General features: G+C 38.6%; 2 protein-coding genes across 15 annotated transcripts in view; one reads left to right on the plus strand and one right to left on the minus strand.

The window, feature by feature from the left end:
• Positions 1-13324, plus strand: part of csde1 (cold shock domain containing E1, RNA-binding) — a 25680-nt gene extending 12356 nt beyond the window's left edge. For 2 of the 14 annotated variants that reach the window (XM_079826890.1, XM_079826899.1), the window contains 20 exons: positions 245-424; positions 1052-1250; positions 2089-2255; positions 3516-3602; positions 3848-3945; positions 4039-4120; positions 4360-4488; positions 4686-4811; positions 4921-5136; positions 5224-5364; positions 5605-5772; positions 6901-6915; positions 9313-9420; positions 10315-10490; positions 10570-10682; positions 10762-10881; positions 10988-11166; positions 11250-11413; positions 11509-11641; positions 11791-13324. In XM_079826890.1, the coding sequence (XP_079683016.1) occupies positions 245-424; positions 1052-1250; positions 2089-2255; positions 3516-3602; positions 3848-3945; positions 4039-4120; positions 4360-4488; positions 4686-4811; positions 4921-5136; positions 5224-5364; positions 5605-5772; positions 6901-6915; positions 9313-9420; positions 10315-10490; positions 10570-10682; positions 10762-10881; positions 10988-11166; positions 11250-11413; positions 11509-11641; positions 11791-11838 (2649 nt within the window). In that variant the 3' untranslated portion in view covers positions 11839-13324. The remainder of the gene's footprint in view (positions 1-244; positions 425-1051; positions 1251-2088; positions 2256-3515; positions 3603-3847; positions 3946-4038; positions 4121-4359; positions 4489-4685; positions 4812-4920; positions 5137-5223; positions 5365-5604; positions 5773-6900; positions 6916-9312; positions 9421-10314; positions 10491-10569; positions 10683-10761; positions 10882-10987; positions 11167-11249; positions 11414-11508; positions 11642-11790) is intronic. The other 12 variants (XM_079826897.1, XM_079826903.1, XM_079826896.1 and 9 more) reach the window with 7 other exon arrangements.
• On the minus strand, positions 12822-15906 carry rassf11 (Ras association domain family member 11). The gene is made up of 3 exons (XM_079826904.1): positions 15743-15906; positions 15461-15564; positions 12822-14785 (listed from the first exon to the last, which is right to left on the minus strand). Exons 2-3 carry the CDS (start codon positions 15561-15563, stop codon positions 13467-13469), a joined length of 1422 nt encoding a protein of 473 aa, XP_079683030.1. The 5' UTR covers position 15564; positions 15743-15906; the 3' UTR covers positions 12822-13466.
• Positions 15907-16353: the final 447 nt, after the last annotated feature.

A 16353-nucleotide genomic window follows, 5' to 3' on the forward strand; every position in this document is an offset into this window, starting at 1 on the left:
TCATAATTTGTATTTCAGATTTATGTAATTTAAGAATTTTTGGTCGTCACAGTGGTGTGATAGCCTCGTTGACAGGTCTCATAGGAGTGATTTTATCTATTTATTTTTACAGAATTGAACACTCAGTAAGGTCCGCTCTGATGCGTTTTTTTTAGATGCCATGTATTGGCTCTTCCTGTTTGGTGATTCTTCATTAGCTAGGTTTTTTTATTTTTTAAATCCATTCCCCCTTTATAACCCCCAGTGTCCCACCACCCCCTACCTTCACCTCAAGATGGAGGCCTCTGATGCCCCTGTTGCTGCCCCCACCCCCACCCCCTCTACCTCAAGCCAGCCAATCCCCCGCTCCGCCTCAGTTTCGTGCCATTCCTCCCGCACAGTAGGGGGCAAAAAGCAAAAGCGGACCCCCTTGTATCAGCGATCAGTAAGTGGTCATGATGGGACAGTGTGTGCTGGCTTGATGTCCTCACTTGTCAAAGAAAACCTGACACTATAACTGCATGCTTGGAGTTTTCAAGCTCTGTTGGCTTTGTGGAGCTTTTTAAAGCCAAAGTATCCATGTTTTGATTTTATCTAACTTTGGCCACATGCCTGCTGACCTGACCGTTCACTTACAATTAACTCTATTTGTGGATGAAGTTGTCTAGAGACAGCTAGTTGTAACTTTGAGTGTGGTGATGAGTTTGTTTGCGTGTATATTCTAATATATAACTAAATGCGTGTGAGGTGGATTAAATGCACGAACGCAAGTTCTAGGTTTGCATTTGTGAAGTGTTTTCTTCACTGTTGTACAGGTTTTACCTTATTTATCTTGGTCATTTTGATCAAGGAACCAGTTCAAGCTGGCCACACAGAAGAGAAACTCTTACATCTACATGCAACAATTTTTTCCCCTCATTTAAAAAAAAATCCTTTCATCCCATTTTACCATTTCCACACTTATGTTCTGATCTTTTGTAGAACATTCGTATGTGTGGACTGTGGACAGTGGACAGAGCTAAAGGTTGAAATATATAAAGTTAATTTTTGAACGTGTCTTATTTCTCCGTAGATGAGTTTTGACCCCAGTCTGCTGCATAATAATGGCCATGGTGGATTTGCCAATGGAACGAGCATGGGAATCCGTGAGACAGGAGTGGTTGAAAAGCTTCTTACATCATATGGCTTTATTCAGTGCTCTGAGAGACAGGCCCGTCTCTTTTTCCATTGTTCTCAGTACAACGGCAACCTGCAGGAGCTTAAGATTGGAGGTATGGGTTGAATGGGGTGGGCGAAAACTCCAGGAACTAGGGCTGAGCGGTATAACTAAAAATAGTGTATTTATTAGCCTTTTGACCTACCATTTTAGCCAAGTTCATTACCAAAAACATTGAATGTTTTTGATCCTTAAAAGTAATTGAATCAGCATTATGAATAACTTTATTACAACAGGCAGTTTGAACTGATTCACGAAAATGAATTAAACCTACCCACTCTAACAACATTTTTTGCTACTGAAGTTTAAATCTGAGACCATTATCTCCATCGCCATTCAATTTTATGTTATCGAGAAGAGAAACAATTGTCTTCACTTTTAAAGGACAGCAGTATAATTTAATCTTGTCTGACAACTTGAAAAATGTTTTTTATTGGGGTCTAAAAAAGTTAGACATTTCATGATCTATAAGCATTTCACAGATTTCTATATACACTTATTATATACAACTATACTGTCAGTACACCATAGTTATACAAATTAACTAGATCTATCCCATTTTTTCCATTCAAATGGATGGGAACCGATAGAGAAAGATTAGGCTTAAGATTCTTTATCATTTGGATATCTAGTGAACAACATTATTATCGCAGCCTTCATCTTCCATTCGAAATGGCTGATCATTTAGAACTTGTGGTTAGCTGTAATTAAAATAATTAAATGTATTCCAGCAAAATCACCATGAATGTATTGTCAGGATTCAATATCGACAAGCCCTATTAGGAATCTTAATCCAAAAATACATGGAAATTAATATTTTGTTTTGCTTCCAACATGAGTCAATTCCTGCATTAATATTTATTCCATGTCATGTCTGTTCCACCACTTTTCAGATGATGTGGAGTTTGAGGTGTCGTCTGATAGACGCACTGGCAAACCAATTGCGGTGAAGCTGGTAAAAATCAAGGCAGAAATGTTGCCAGAAGAGCGAATTTCTGGGCAGGTGGGGCCTGACTTGCACGCCTCTCCTTTAACTGTGCTGCATGGTTTTATTCATCCAGTTAAGGAACACATTTTACTTTTGTGTTTATTGTCCTTGTCCCATTAATGTCTGTCATTGTTGGGGATTTCAAGCTCATTTTTAATCCATATTGATCAGGCAAACATGCATGCATCACTAGTTTCAGTGATCAGGAATATCTAGTAATCCTTAACTGACCTGATGCTATTGCTTTGTTTTGTGTGGGTTCATGATGAGCTTGATTTGTCTGTGTTTTGTGGTCTTGTTGGGGGGACTTTTCATCCTCATTTAATATGCAATTGTGGGAGAAACAAATCTTGATTTGTTGTCAATGTCAAGTCTGTCAGTCATGTATTTAAATATTCAGTTTATGACTGATTAATTGAACTCAGACATAGTCAAATGTTAACCATTCTTAATAAAAAATCTAATTTAGTTTATCTAATGTTGAGGGTAGTGTTGTCACGATACTGGAATTTCCAACTTCGATACAATGCCTTGAAAAATATCGATATTCGATACCATGGGAAAACTGTCACACATACTGCCATACAGATATTTTTTTATAATTTGGGTAATTTTGTTGCAATAGCTTACACACAGCACATAAAGGCTTTATTTTAATCTTTGAACTAAATTTACAAAAACAGTTTGGTAATAAAAACAAGAGAAAATAAACAAATTGCAAACAACTGCACAAAATAAATGCAATAGAATAAAGAGAAATGAAAGGTTTTTCAGGTGGGTCTGACAGTAATTTATGTAGTATTTCTTACCTGAATATAGAGTAATTAAATGTAAATACACTGGATAGTCTTTATAAAAATTTAAATTCAGATTAATGCTTACAATTAAAGTTACAAAAGTTATTCGGTCAAACAGTGATTTTGCTGTCTTTTGTTCTTTGATAAACATGGCTTTATGTGCGCAGCACTTACATAGATCATTGGTGCACACACTTTTGGTGTGAGCGCAAAACCTGCGGGAATTAGTCAAATTATGCGCAATACAAGCTCTATTTAACCAGAGAGAATGAGGCAAGTGAGTGAGAAGCGGCGGGTGTATGTCACTTTGCCATCGGGAGAAAAGAGGGCGAGAACGTGCTGCTGGTGTATCGATACTGCAGGAAAGGAGTATTGGAACTGTTTCAGATATTTCAGTATCGAAATATCAATATTTTTGACAACACTAGTTAAGGGACCTTCTCTTTAGCATTTTAACATGGTTGGTTGATTTTGTCTCTCTTACCAATACAACCTCTAACCTGATCTTGTCTGTTTGTACGGTCCTTTTCTTCAGGTAGTCTCAGCGATCCCCTCTCACCTGGACGGGAAGTCTGCACCTGGCCAAGTGCCCACAGGCAGTGTGTGTTATGAGAGGAACGGGGTGAGTGTCATTTATTGTCCTCTGCAGAGTTTCCTAAACATTTTAAACACAATCACCTGTTTTCTTCCCTCTCTTGTAACCAGTTTTCCTTTTAAGTTCTATAAAAGCAGAAGTAACTGAGTAAACATAGAGAAAAATGAATTGACTGAATTGAACAAAAGAACAGTACTATGATTTATATTAGTCTCTGCATGGTGCATTGATATTTATAGTTAGCGTAAATGTTTGTGGTTTGAATCTCACAGGAAGTGTTTTATTTGACTTATACCCCTGAGGATGTGGAGGGAAACGTTTCTTTAGATACTGGAGATAAAGTCAGTTTTTACATGGAGACCAACAAGCAGTAAGTTTTTTTTTTTTTCCCTTAATGTCTAATTGATATAGGTTAAATTGTCAAAAGATGTGTAATTTATGTGGATCTTTTTTTCCCTTTCAGTACTGGTGCTGTTAGTGCTCACAACATTGTATTGGTAAATAAGCAGCAGTCAAGATGTCAGGGGGTTGTGTGTGCTACCAAGGTAAGGATCTGACGCAAAGATGAGTTTTGCGTTTAAAATTACATAATGCCAAACCGTTTGGGTTTTTTAAATTGAGCGTTGTTATAACATGCAATTTTTCGAATGCAGCTGCACATTTTTTAAATGTACAATTTCAAAATTAATTTCTGATTTTAAAATTGAGTGCCATAATTATTAGTTTATGAATGCTCAAATGTAACTTTTGCCTGCTGTTTCAAAGCTATGATTGTGTCTTGCAGGAGGCCTTTGGATTCATTGAGCGAGGCGATGTTGTGAAGGAGATATTCTTCCACTACAGTGAGTTTAAAGGGGATCTGGAGGCTCTACAAGCTGGAGATGACGTGGAATTTACCATTAAAGAAAGAAACGTAAGCACTTGAGCGTAAATAAAAGACTTCTGAAAGCAACTTTATTATTGATTTATGATTGTTCTATTGGTCCTTTTGTTAGTAACTGGAACAAATATATTCACTGAAAAGTAACGAAAGGTTTTACCTTCATACACTTTGAGTGAGATGCATTGCTATTTCAAACAGCGTTATAGATGTTTCTCTTTGCCTCATAGGGCAAGGAAGTGGCCACAGATGTGAGACTGTTGCCTCAGGGTACTGTTATTTTTGAGGATATTAGTATTGAAACCTTTGAGGGCACTGTCTCCAAAGTTATTCCCAAGGTCCCTACCAAGAATCAGGTTTGTGAATCAGCTCTTGTCATTAGTCTTCCCAGACTCACTAGATAACATTACCATATAGATACTGCTTGCATGTTAAATCGAATAAGACTCCATTTGTCTCACTCAGAATGACCCGCTGCCTGGGCGAATCAGTGCCAGAATTAATTTCACTGACAAAGAGCTGCTATTTGGGGAGAAGGACACCAAGTCCAAAGTGACTCTGCTGGAGGGCGACCATGTCCAGTTCAATATATCCACCGACCGTCGGGACAAACTGGAGAGAGCAACCAATATCGACATCCTCCCTGACACTTTCCATTTCACCAAGGAGACACGTGAAATGGTACATCTGCAGAACTTGTGGTTTTCTTGCAAGGCTTTTACTTTTTGCTAATGTTGGCTTTGTCCATCTGCTTGTCTTTTTGTGCAGGGTGTGATAGCTGCCGTGCGTGATGGTTTTGGCTTCATCAAATGTGTGGACCGCGATGCCCGAATGTTCTTCCATTTCAGCGAGGTTCTGGAAGAGAGCCAACTGCACATTTCTGATGAAGTGGAATTCACTGTTGTCCCTGTGAGTTCCTAGATTATAGTCAAACTAGTACCACTTTTGTGTTACTGATTTTCTCTTAGCTTCAATAATTTTGTCAATTTGATGTCTAACGGACATCCTGCTCTCTAGATTTTGCAATCAGCTTTTAAAATATCCAGATTGGTCAACGGTTTTATACTTTAAACAAAGCAGAGGCAAAAGTCAAATTGATCTTACATTGCCTCAATCCGGCTTTAAAACACCCCCTCTTGCCTTCATCAGGACATGCTGTCAGCCCAAAGGAACCATGCCGTGCGGATCAAAAAGCTGCCCAAGGGCACAGTGTCATTCCACACTCAATCTGAGCTGCGTTTTGTAGGGGTGGTGGAGAAAGAAGCCGTGCCTGCTACCACCAACAAGAACTACAGCCCCAGCAAGGTCAAAGAGAAGGTAAACCAACTCTTGACTTCCTAAAGCTACACTACTGCTCAAAGGTTTGGTGTCGGCAAGATGTTTTGAAAGAAGTCTCTTATGCTCCCCAAGGCTGCATTTATTTAATCAAAAATACAGTAAAACAGCACTATTGTGAAATATTGCAATTTAAAATATCTTTCAATATCTTTTCAAATGTCATTTATTCCCATGATGGTAAAGCAGATTTTTCAGCAGCCACAAAAATCATTCTAATATGCTGATTTTGTGCTACAGAGACATTTCTTATCAGTGTTTAAAATGGTACTTCTGCTTCATATTATTTTGGAAGGAACTGATGAATTTTGTTTTGAATCGAAAGTTCAAAAGAACAACATTTATTTGATATAGAAATCTTTTGTGACGATTTAAATGGCTTTACTGTCATTTGATCAATTGAATGTGTCCTTGTTAAATAAAAGTATTAATTTCTTTTGAAATCATAATAACCCCAAACCTTTGAACGGTAGTGTAAATGTAGTTGATTTTAATGTAGTTCTTCATGTGTGAATAGGCCTTAAAGTACACATCTCTGGAAATGTGCTGTAGAACCAACAGTCATAAATAGAAGTGAGGGACTTTGAACAGGGAGGAATTCAGTTGCTCAATATTTGATTTTGTTTTTTTAAATAATTTTACTTTCCAGACTTTAGCTTTCATTTCCTCTATCTGCTTGTCTCTCCCTCTTAATTGACACACAAGCATGAAATACAATAGCAGGCTTTGAGGTGCTGTGAAATGCTACTGCATCTTGTCTGACCTTCTTTTCTGTCTTTTTATTTTTCCTTTTTTTCCTTTATTTTTTATTTTTTTGAACCATGCTCGTCTTCATTAGAAAAAAGACAAGGTAGGCTGCTGTTTTCTGCATGCTGCCTCTCCTCCACAATGTAGACAAGTTCAATCATGCTATCAGAAAATCCTATTCTGACAACATGATCTTTAACGCATTTAAGAGGCAACCTGTTCAAGTACAAAGGATGAGATTTAGCTTATTATAATTATTTTAAATTAGTATTTTAATTTGATTCACCTGCAATTCAAACATGTTCTGATTGGTAAGAATAAATCACGGATTTGTCTAATCCTCCGTATTTCTCTCCTTTTAAGGGTAAAGTTGAAAAGGTCAGTTTGATCTGTCTGTCTGTTTGATTATGAGGCCTGTTGGCATGAGCTGAGTGATTGATTTAACAGCTTTAAGTCATACAGACATGTTAACCTCATAACCATACCAACTCAAGCTGTAACGCTCCCTGTGTGCATTCTTGTGTGAGGGGTACAACGGTTTGGCTTCTGTGTTGCTCACGCAATTACTCTTGAAAATGGACACCACACAATTCATACACATTTTCAACTGTGGTACAAATATGTACTGAAGCGTGGGTGGCAAACTGTGTGGGAGCAGTTTTACCCCTAGTGTTAATGTGCGCATGATGACCAAATCCTTCATTTTAAATGTCTGAGTTTCTTTATTTACTCGTGTGTATACACATTTTTTCCATATGCTTTGCTTCTGTTTGGATATTTATTTTGCAAGTTAGGAGTTGAGAAATGTATTGCTACTGATATCCAGAGACACCTTGGACATCTTGTCCAAATACCCACACATGTGGGCTTTGCACTTGACCTCTTGTCTACTTACATGACACACTTCCTGTATTTCGCCCAAGTGGGCCTAAAGATTTAACTGTGTAGAACTTTTGATTACTCGACTCGACACACTTATAGTGTTGTAAAAATGCAAGTGTTTACAAAGCTTTATTTTCATTACCTTTCATTTTAAAATAAACTTCTAAATGTCTGTTCATGAGTCCCTATGTAACAGATGACACAATTTAAGTGATAGAGGGTATGCATTGATGTCACTTTCCCGCCGGAACATGCCCCCCTCAGCCGGACTGAGTGGCAGAAGAGCTGCTGTGTGACTCGATTTAATAGGGGAAAACGGTTATCAGTTTAACCTAAAAGTTGGAGTCTATAGTGTTCCTTACAACTTACCAAAGATCCAGTGATCCATGGATATTGACATGCAGCCAAGAATCGTGTTTTCCTGACATTTGTTGAGCCTGATTACGACGCTGGGTAAATGCACAGAGCAAATTCACCTGTGAAAGCTTTTTATAAATACAATATAGGTAGGTCTAAATCCGGGTGATCACTTATATCAAAGTTATATCGTCATATCAACTCGTCCAGCCCTAAAACTTGTATAGTTTTTGTCAGTGTTTATTTAAAAACATCCAATTATGCAGAATATAAGATGGTACATATGTAATTGAGTTGTCAATACAATATATAGGGTATGATTTTACCCCAAAATGCAATATATTGACACAAAATAACTGCAAATCTACGTTTCACTGCCTGGAGTCCAGTTGTTTCTGTGATTTGTAGTGGTCCATTTGCTTCTCTTTTCTGTAGCTTTCGGAAGTCTGTAAAAAATATACCTCCAAATTCCTGGCAAATCTATTTGTACAGTCAATCTCAAAGCTTTTTCCCATTTTAGATTTGTATTGTGTTTTTTTTTTTTTGCGGAATTCATGCTGAAAACCAATGCTGCCTCGGTATTTTTGCCACTCGGTGGGCAAACTGCAGTCACTCTGGCCGACGGTGATGTCACATATGCATTCCCTCTATTATGGTGCTTCTAATTAACTGATAAAATACTCCTCTTAGCACCAATAAAATGTGCAACACTTTGTTTTACTACCAAATTATTTGTAATATCTATCTAATTAACGGTGGAATGTTTTCCTCATCTCGATTTTGGGGCACTTGTGTTCCTGAATGTGATGCATGATGGCATACACTTAGCCTTGAAAACCGCTTCGAAGTGGTATTTGAAATGGTGTGCTCTAAGGGCACTGAGCTTTGCTGTATTTAAGACCTGGGACAGTCTTCTGTGCACATGTTCTGCATGTGCTCTCAAGTGGCCTAGACCAGTGGTTCCCAACCACGTTCCTGGAGGACCCCCAACAGTACACATTTTGGATGTGTCCTTTGTCTGACACACCCACATCAGGTCTTGGAGTAGCTACTAATGAGCTGATGACCTGAATCAGGTGTGTTTGATTGAGGAGACATGCAAAATGTGCACTGTTGGGGGTCCTCCAGGAACGTGGTTGGGAACCACTGGCCTAGACCAGGGGTTCTCAACCCTGGTCCTCAAGGCCCACAGTCCTGCAGAGTTTAGCTCCAACCCTAATCAAACACACCTGAAACAGCTAATTAAGCTCTTCAGGATTACTAGAAAGCTACAGGCAGGTGAGTTTGATCAAGGTTGGAGCTAAACTCTTTAGGACAGTGGGCCTCGAGGACCAGGGTTAAGAACCCCTTGCCTAGACCACATGCATTTTCTTTGGACACAAAAAAATGTAATGTATACTTACTCGTACTGTATGTCAATGCGAGTCCAAGATGACCTAGTGCAACAACCAGAGCTGAGGTGCACTCAGTAATTTGTGTATGATGTTTAAAAGTTGTTGGCCCTTATGTGAATGTGTGCATTTGTGCCCTCACCAGGATGCAGAGGAAGGCTTGATTGCGTATGAAGAGAGTGGTGAGAAAAACACTCTTCCCTACCATATTAAAGACCTGGACGGAGGCATTTATCCACAGCTTGGAGACAAGGTACGTTAGGCACTGTGTTGCTTGTGCTTGCTGAATTTATCCTTAAGGTTGTTTTTCATAATTTGTTTTTCTTTCACCTGAAAGATTGGAATTATTTTATATTTACCATTTTGTTTATTTGGAAGAATTTTATTATAACCTTTTTAGGAGGCAAAGGTTGTCTTAAATATTAAATAAAGTATTTTCTGTAATTAAAGCTTTTTAAAGCGACTTCTAATCAAGATCAGTAAGAGCAAAATTGTAACTATATCAAACTTTTGAACGGTATTGTATATGAAGTTGATTTTTAATGTATTAAAAGGATAGTTCACCCAAAAAAGAAAATTGTCGTCATTTACTCACCCTCAAGTTGTTCCAAACCTGTATGATATTTTGTTCTGCTGAACACAAAAGATATTTTGAAGAATGTTTGTAACCAAGCAGAGAGAGCAACCATTGACTACTATAGTAGGGGAAAAAATACTATGGTACTCAATAGTTGCTCTCTCTGCTTTGTAACAAACATTCTTTAAAATATCATAATTTGTGTTCAGCAGAACAAAGAAACTCATACAGGTTTGGAACAACTTGAGGGTGAGTAAATGATGACAGAATTTTCATTTTTGGTTGAACTATCCCTTTAATGTGTGAATGGCCCCTAAGAGTCCTTAAAGTACACATCTCTGGAAACTTGGTGTAGAACCACCAGTCATATGTAGAAATCATGGACTTGGAGGAATTCAGTTGCTAAATTTTTTTTTAAATAATTTTACTTTCCAGACTTTAGCTTTCATTTCCTCTATCTGCTTGTCTCTCCCTCTTAATTGACACAAGCACGAAATACAATAGCAGGCTTTGAGGTGCTGTGAAATGCCAGATGTAATTTTGGTTTTAATGTAAACGTGTCTCCACTAGGTGGAGTTCTCCATCAGTGAAGTGAAACGCACCGGACAGCAAAGTGCTGTGTCCCTCAAGGTCCTTAATCGTGCTGTTGGCACCAAGAGGCTCCTGGGGTACATAGCAACACTGAAGGATAACTTTGGCTTCATAGAAACAGCCAATCATGATCAGGAGATCTTCTTCCACTACAGGTAAAGTGTCTAATTGATGGTTTTGAGGTTTTTTTTTGTTGTTGTTTTTTATTGTTGTTTTACTCTGAATTGTGTGCAGTGAGGTATGTGGGGATGTGGATAACATGGACCTGGGGGATACAGTGGAATACACTCTCTCCAAGGGTAAAGGAAACAAAATCAGTGCAGAGAAGGTCACCAAAGTTGCAGCTGGTATGTTTGAGAGACTTTTTATTGGCTTGCCACTCATAATACTTGATTCATGCAAGTAACACAACTCTGTGTGTGTCAGTGAATGGAGTAGGAGAGGATGTGAGTAGTACCGTGTTCCTGGGGAAGGTGGTTCGGCCCTTGCGCAGTGTGGACCCTTCTCAGACAGAGTATCAAGGCCTTATTGAGATCACAGAGGACGGTGAGGGAGGACTTCTTTTTATTATTTTGTGTGTAGACCTTTTAAAATCTAACTAGAGGTAATTGAAACCATTTAATAATTCTTCTCTGCTCAATCACTTTACCAGGCTCCAGTAAGGGTCAGAGTTATCCATTCGGCATCGTTAGTATGGCCAATAAAGGTGACTGTCTGCAAAAGGGTGAGATGGTGAAGTTTCAGTTGTGTACAATGACTCAGACAGGACAAAATATGGCCTGCAACGTTGTTCCTCAGCGCAAAGCCCTGGTGGAGTGTGTCAAAGATCAGGTAAACTCATGTCCACTGTGAGTTTAATGATGCAAGAAAGTATAAGACACTGGCTAAAAATGGTCTGATTTTTGTTTCTCCAGTTTGGTTTCATCACATACGAAGTTGGAGAAAGCAAGAAGCTGTTTTTCCATGTCAAGGAGGTTCAGGATGGTCTGGAGCTGCAGGCTGGTGATGAAGTGGAGTTTTCTGTGATTTTGAACCAACGCACAGGCAAATGCAGTGCCTGCAATGTTCGCAGAGTCAGGTGTGCTTCCCAAGTTAATTTAATATAAAGTTATTGTTATAATTGTATTTGCTTTTTATCAAATCTAACCAGAATTGTTTTGTATTGTTTTACAGTGAGGGTCCAAAACCAGTAGCAACACCTCGACCTGACAGACTTGTCAATCGCTTGAAGAGCATCACTCTTGATGACAGCAACGCCCCCCGTCTTGTCATTATCAGACAGCCTCGTGGCCCAGACAATTCAAAGGTAAAAAGCGGCATTTCTGTTTTTTCCAAGAAAATTTAAGTAAACAAATTAAACTATTCTTTCACCTAAAACTGCGGTTCTAGACATGACGCGTAGTTAAAACAACAGTTGGTTGATCTTGATGTTGACCTGCTGTTTTGTTCATACAGGGCTTCAGTGTAGAGAGGAAACTCCGCCAGCCTGGTATTACTGACTGAGTACTGTTCACCCCTCTCCTCCTCCCTCACTACAGATGAAACACCTTGGAGAAAAGCAATCAGACAAAGGGCAGAGGAAGGGATTTGTGTGTCTGTTTCTCTCACTCTCATCTTATCTCTCTCTCTCTCTCTCATAAATAAATTTAACAGAATAACAAACGCATCACGACTTGAACATTAGCACACACAGGTCCCTTCCTTTTGTCACAGGATCCCTTGCAAAAAAAGTCTCATCTCATTGTATGTGTGATGGTTTTGTGTGGTTGTAATATGAGCAAAACCCCCCTCGTGTTGTGTGAGTGTATGGTATGCATTGGAAAAAGTTAACTTGTAAGGTTGTTGTTGTCATGCAGAGGATATGAGGGGAAATATGGGGTTTGTAGTTCTCACATCTTTTAGATTGAGATGTGGGGACTCTTTGACCCGTTTTTCATTTCTGCTGAAATTGAAGTGCCAGGAATTCTGCACCTGCTGCTGTGCGAGTGAGTTATTGTTTTAGAGTAGCTTTGCCTGTCTGTATTTTGACCTTGTTATATATACTTTATTCTTCCTGTATCACTTGAATACTTCTCCCCATGTTGAGTTTCTCACCCAGGTGATGACATATCGTTGGCCTCTTTCTGGTGAGAAATAAAATATGACTTTATAGTTCTTTTCACTCTCGTTTTCCACACCCAATTCCTTTTGAGTAGCTTTTAACATGGATCTACAAAAATAAATTTTCTCTGCGCTCAGAACTCACTTGTGTATGGTTTTTGATTGTGTAAATTACCATTTTTGATTTTTGAAATGATGTTTTTTTTTTTTTTTTAAGGAGCCTTTTTTAATTCCTGTCCTGATTTCACTAGCTCCGTTTGGGCAAGTGCAGAATTCCTAATGGCATCTTGTAGCCTGCGGTCCTTTTCTTTTATAGCTCTTTCTTTGCACACATACTCCCCCCCCCCCCCCCCCTTTTTCTTTCTTTTTTTTTTTTTCCTTCTTGAGTTTAACTTAAACTCAATGTCTGCTAATGAATAAATTAAGAAAAAGGTGCCTAAAAACAAACAAAACAAAAAATCAAAAAAAAAAAAAAAAATGGGTGTCTCCTCTATCCCCAAACAGCCACCAAAATATAAGCGCAATTGTAGGGTGGCTTTTTTTCCAAGTAGAGAATACTGGTGTGCTTCCCCCGAACCTGTGGGTTGAGATGTACTGTATGTACTGTGTGCTTTTACTTGGGTGGACCTTTTGAAAACCTGAATAAAATGAGTAAATGTGTGCAGAACTTGCGAAATGGGGGAACTGAAATAAGTAAAAAATTTAAAAACATGCGGAAAAATGATGTTGATAGAGGCTATTTGCAGTGCTTCTTATGACAAATGGAATTATTATTGTCATGAATATTCTCTGGAGCACCCTGGGTTTGTGTTGAACCTTAAGGTTCTCCTATATACTTTTGTTAATGGTCTTGAATGAAACAATTGAAATAAACATTTTATGAGAATCAAAAGTGTATTATGTTTAATTCTTTTACTAGCAAAGCACTGTACAGACCCTTGAGACCTTAGACATAAAGCGTGCCTTCGCAAACTTTTGTGACATTAAAAAGAAATGAGAGAACCCTGAACAGAAAAGACGTTTTTATGTGCTTAAACTCTGGTGCTTCCCAGCTGTATGGTGATTTCAGAGCGATGCACTATCTTGGGTTTTGTCACTGATGTAGGATTCTGGCTTTGAGACCATCGTGTCCACCATTCCCTCAGGTCTGCTGGTCCGCTTGGAGAAGGATGTGATATCTGGTTTGCTGAAACAAACACATATGGGAGTTTGGACTCTAGCGTTGTTACCACCCTTTGTGTTCCACCATCTTCTGATATCTCTATTTGTTTGACGCTTGTTTGGGCATGTTTTGGCGCATCTACTTGGCTACTCTGTCCCGTGATGTTTTCCTGTCCTGTGTTCTCCTGGGAGTTTCTCAGGTCCATTGTTTGCAGTTTCTGTTTGTACTCATCTAGTTCAGCTTTGCTCTCAGAAACTGCTTCTTTTATCTGAAAGAACTGCCTCTGAAGGTCTTTCTCAAAGACTTCCTCCGCCTTGAGCTCGTTGAGCCAGAACTTGAGCTGTTCCTCTTCTTCCGACGGAGACTCTGAATATTCCCTGGTGGCTTGCTCCTGCTCAAGCTCGAGGATCATCTGGTCCGTTGACTCGATTTTGAGCTTTAGTTCTTGCAGGCAAGCCTGTTGTTGGACAACTAGTCTCCTTAAATGGGAAATCTCCTCACTCTCGGTTTCATCGTGGCTTGTTTTGACCTGAGGAACCACTGGGTTGGTCGTTTTCAGGTCCTCTTTTGCATCTTTCTGTTCCTCTTCCTCTCTTCTCTCACGTTCAGCACTATTATCAGCGCATCTCCCACGGTTCCCAAGGCAACTTATCAAAGGCTGATGTGGTGCTTTAATTTTGTCTTTTTTGTCCCTCGACAGCAGTGTCCCAGAGGCTTGGAGACTTTTGGTTGGTTTTAGAGACGTGTTATCTGAAGGCCCATTTCCTTTATTGCTTTCCTTGTCTTTCCCCTTATCTCGTTCTGATTGCTTCCCGCCCCTGCCCAAATTTTCCAGCCAACCCCATGCTTCCTCCATTAGCGTCAGTGACTTCCGCTTGGGTCTCTTTGGTTCCTCAGGGGGTTGCTGGGATTGTACGCCGAGGCGTGATAGGGGTGGGAGACTCTGGCGGTGTAGGCCGATTGCCCCGCTGCCTCTCCGTGCTCTCCCCGTCCCCTCCACTCGCCTCAATAGAGCCATGGGTTGGTTTGTTTCTTCCCCAGGCGATGGGCCGATATGCTTCAAAGTGAGCTGCACCTCCTTAGCTTGCTCACCATATTTCTTCAAAGACTCCAGGAGAAGTTCATCCGGAGACACATTACGTTCATATTCTTTAAATTTTTCTCTCAGGGTATATCGACCAGTGCGACCTAAGAGTGAGAACAATATTAAAAAGTGATATATTTTTGGGATGAATATACATTTACGTTTATTCATTTAGCAGATGCTTTTGTCCAAAGCAACATTAAAACAAGCGATTCATCCTAAGGAGGCAATAAGTGCTAGCAATACAACGTTTTCAACATCGTCTAGAATAGTACAAGCTAGAACAGGGAAGGCTGTTATAAATAGTGAAACCACAGAAGTTTTTATTTGTATTATTATTATTATTATTATTTTAAAGTCATGGAAGAGATTAGTTTTCTGCTGTTTGTTTCTTGAGTAATGCCTAATTTTGCTGTACGGAGAGTCAGAACATTATTTTCTTTAATCAGAAAAGTATAAGTATTTTTATTAATTTTTTTTCCAATATAATGGGAGTTAATGGGGTCCAAAAAGTAAATAAATCTAAATATCTTCTCATATTTTACACAGAAGAAATAAAGTCATACAGGTTTGGGACAACGAGGTTAAAAGTAAATAATGATGATAACATAATTTTCATTTTTGGGTGAACTATCCCTTCAAAGGTCTTTAAGAGACCTTTACACTAATAGTAGGCTAATATTTTTTTTCTTTATGTTAATTTTTTTTTGACAGTCGTTACATAGTTATGAAGATGTTTTATGAAATAAACTGAGATGTTGGCCCAAGCATTTACTTACCAAGTACCCGTGCTAAAGCGATGACCACCTCCTGACATGTTGTTTTCTCAGTGACTCCACAAACTATCCGCTGGACTCCTTCGACATACACCTTTACCTCCATTCTAAAAGAAAATAAATCAGCTGTTTGTTTGTTTTCTGTCTCAACATTTCTGTCATTCTAGAATGTCTCATTTGTACAATAAAATGACTGCCAGTGAGAGAAAAATGGTTTTACAAGTTCAGTTGTACAGATTGCTGAGTTTACAAAATCAGATTCATGATGACAGGTGTGTACTGTACCTGTCCTGATGGTCAGAAGATTCCTTCAGTATAAAATCCTTGCACTTCAATAAGAGGCAGTTTGGTAAATGTCGCCTTATAGTCTACATGGAAAAGTCTTGTCATCCTTGACTTAGCTGAACACGTACAAACCCTTCCCTTCAGTAAACACTCAGATCAAGACTGATAAGACTTGGCTGTAGATGTTGTGTGTTTGTCTGCAGTGCATGGTCTCCTCACAAAAAAATTTTTTGGGATGCTAATTATTTTGAATCTGAGTAAACATGTTTACATTTGAATTATACTGCTGCCAACACAGGGCTTAAGTTACGAAACATCATATATGTTTTCTTGAAAGATTTAATCTCTTCCATATCTTAAAAAAAAATAAAAATGATATCCTTGTTGTGAGCATCAGATATTGAAGAAAACAAGAGCACAGACAGCGAATTCATGAACACATTATATGAGTTAATGAGTAGTTCAAATATAATAGACAACCAGAAGTAAAAATTAAAAGCAAAAAATAAATAATGATAATAATAAAGCACTACATAATATTTATATTATTATTTATAACATATCAAATTAAATACATATTTTATTTTGCCTAGATTTAATTAGTCAGTTAT

Source organism: Gobio gobio, assembly GCF_949357685.1.
Source record: "Gobio gobio genome assembly, chromosome: 10".
In the NCBI taxonomy this organism is placed as follows: domain Eukaryota; kingdom Metazoa; phylum Chordata; class Actinopteri; order Cypriniformes; family Gobionidae; genus Gobio; species Gobio gobio.

What these genes read in the sequence shown, in the direction of transcription:
- rassf11 (XM_079826904.1), bottom strand. Translation starts at nt 15,563, where the DNA reads ATGGAGGTAAAGGTGTATGTCGAAGGAGTCCAGCGGATAGTTTGTGGA. An exon ending in CGCTTTAGCACGGGTACTTG is followed by an intron (nt 14,786 to 15,460) that starts GTAAGTAAATGC and finishes TCTCACTCTTAG; the next exon opens with GTCGCACTGGTCGATATACC.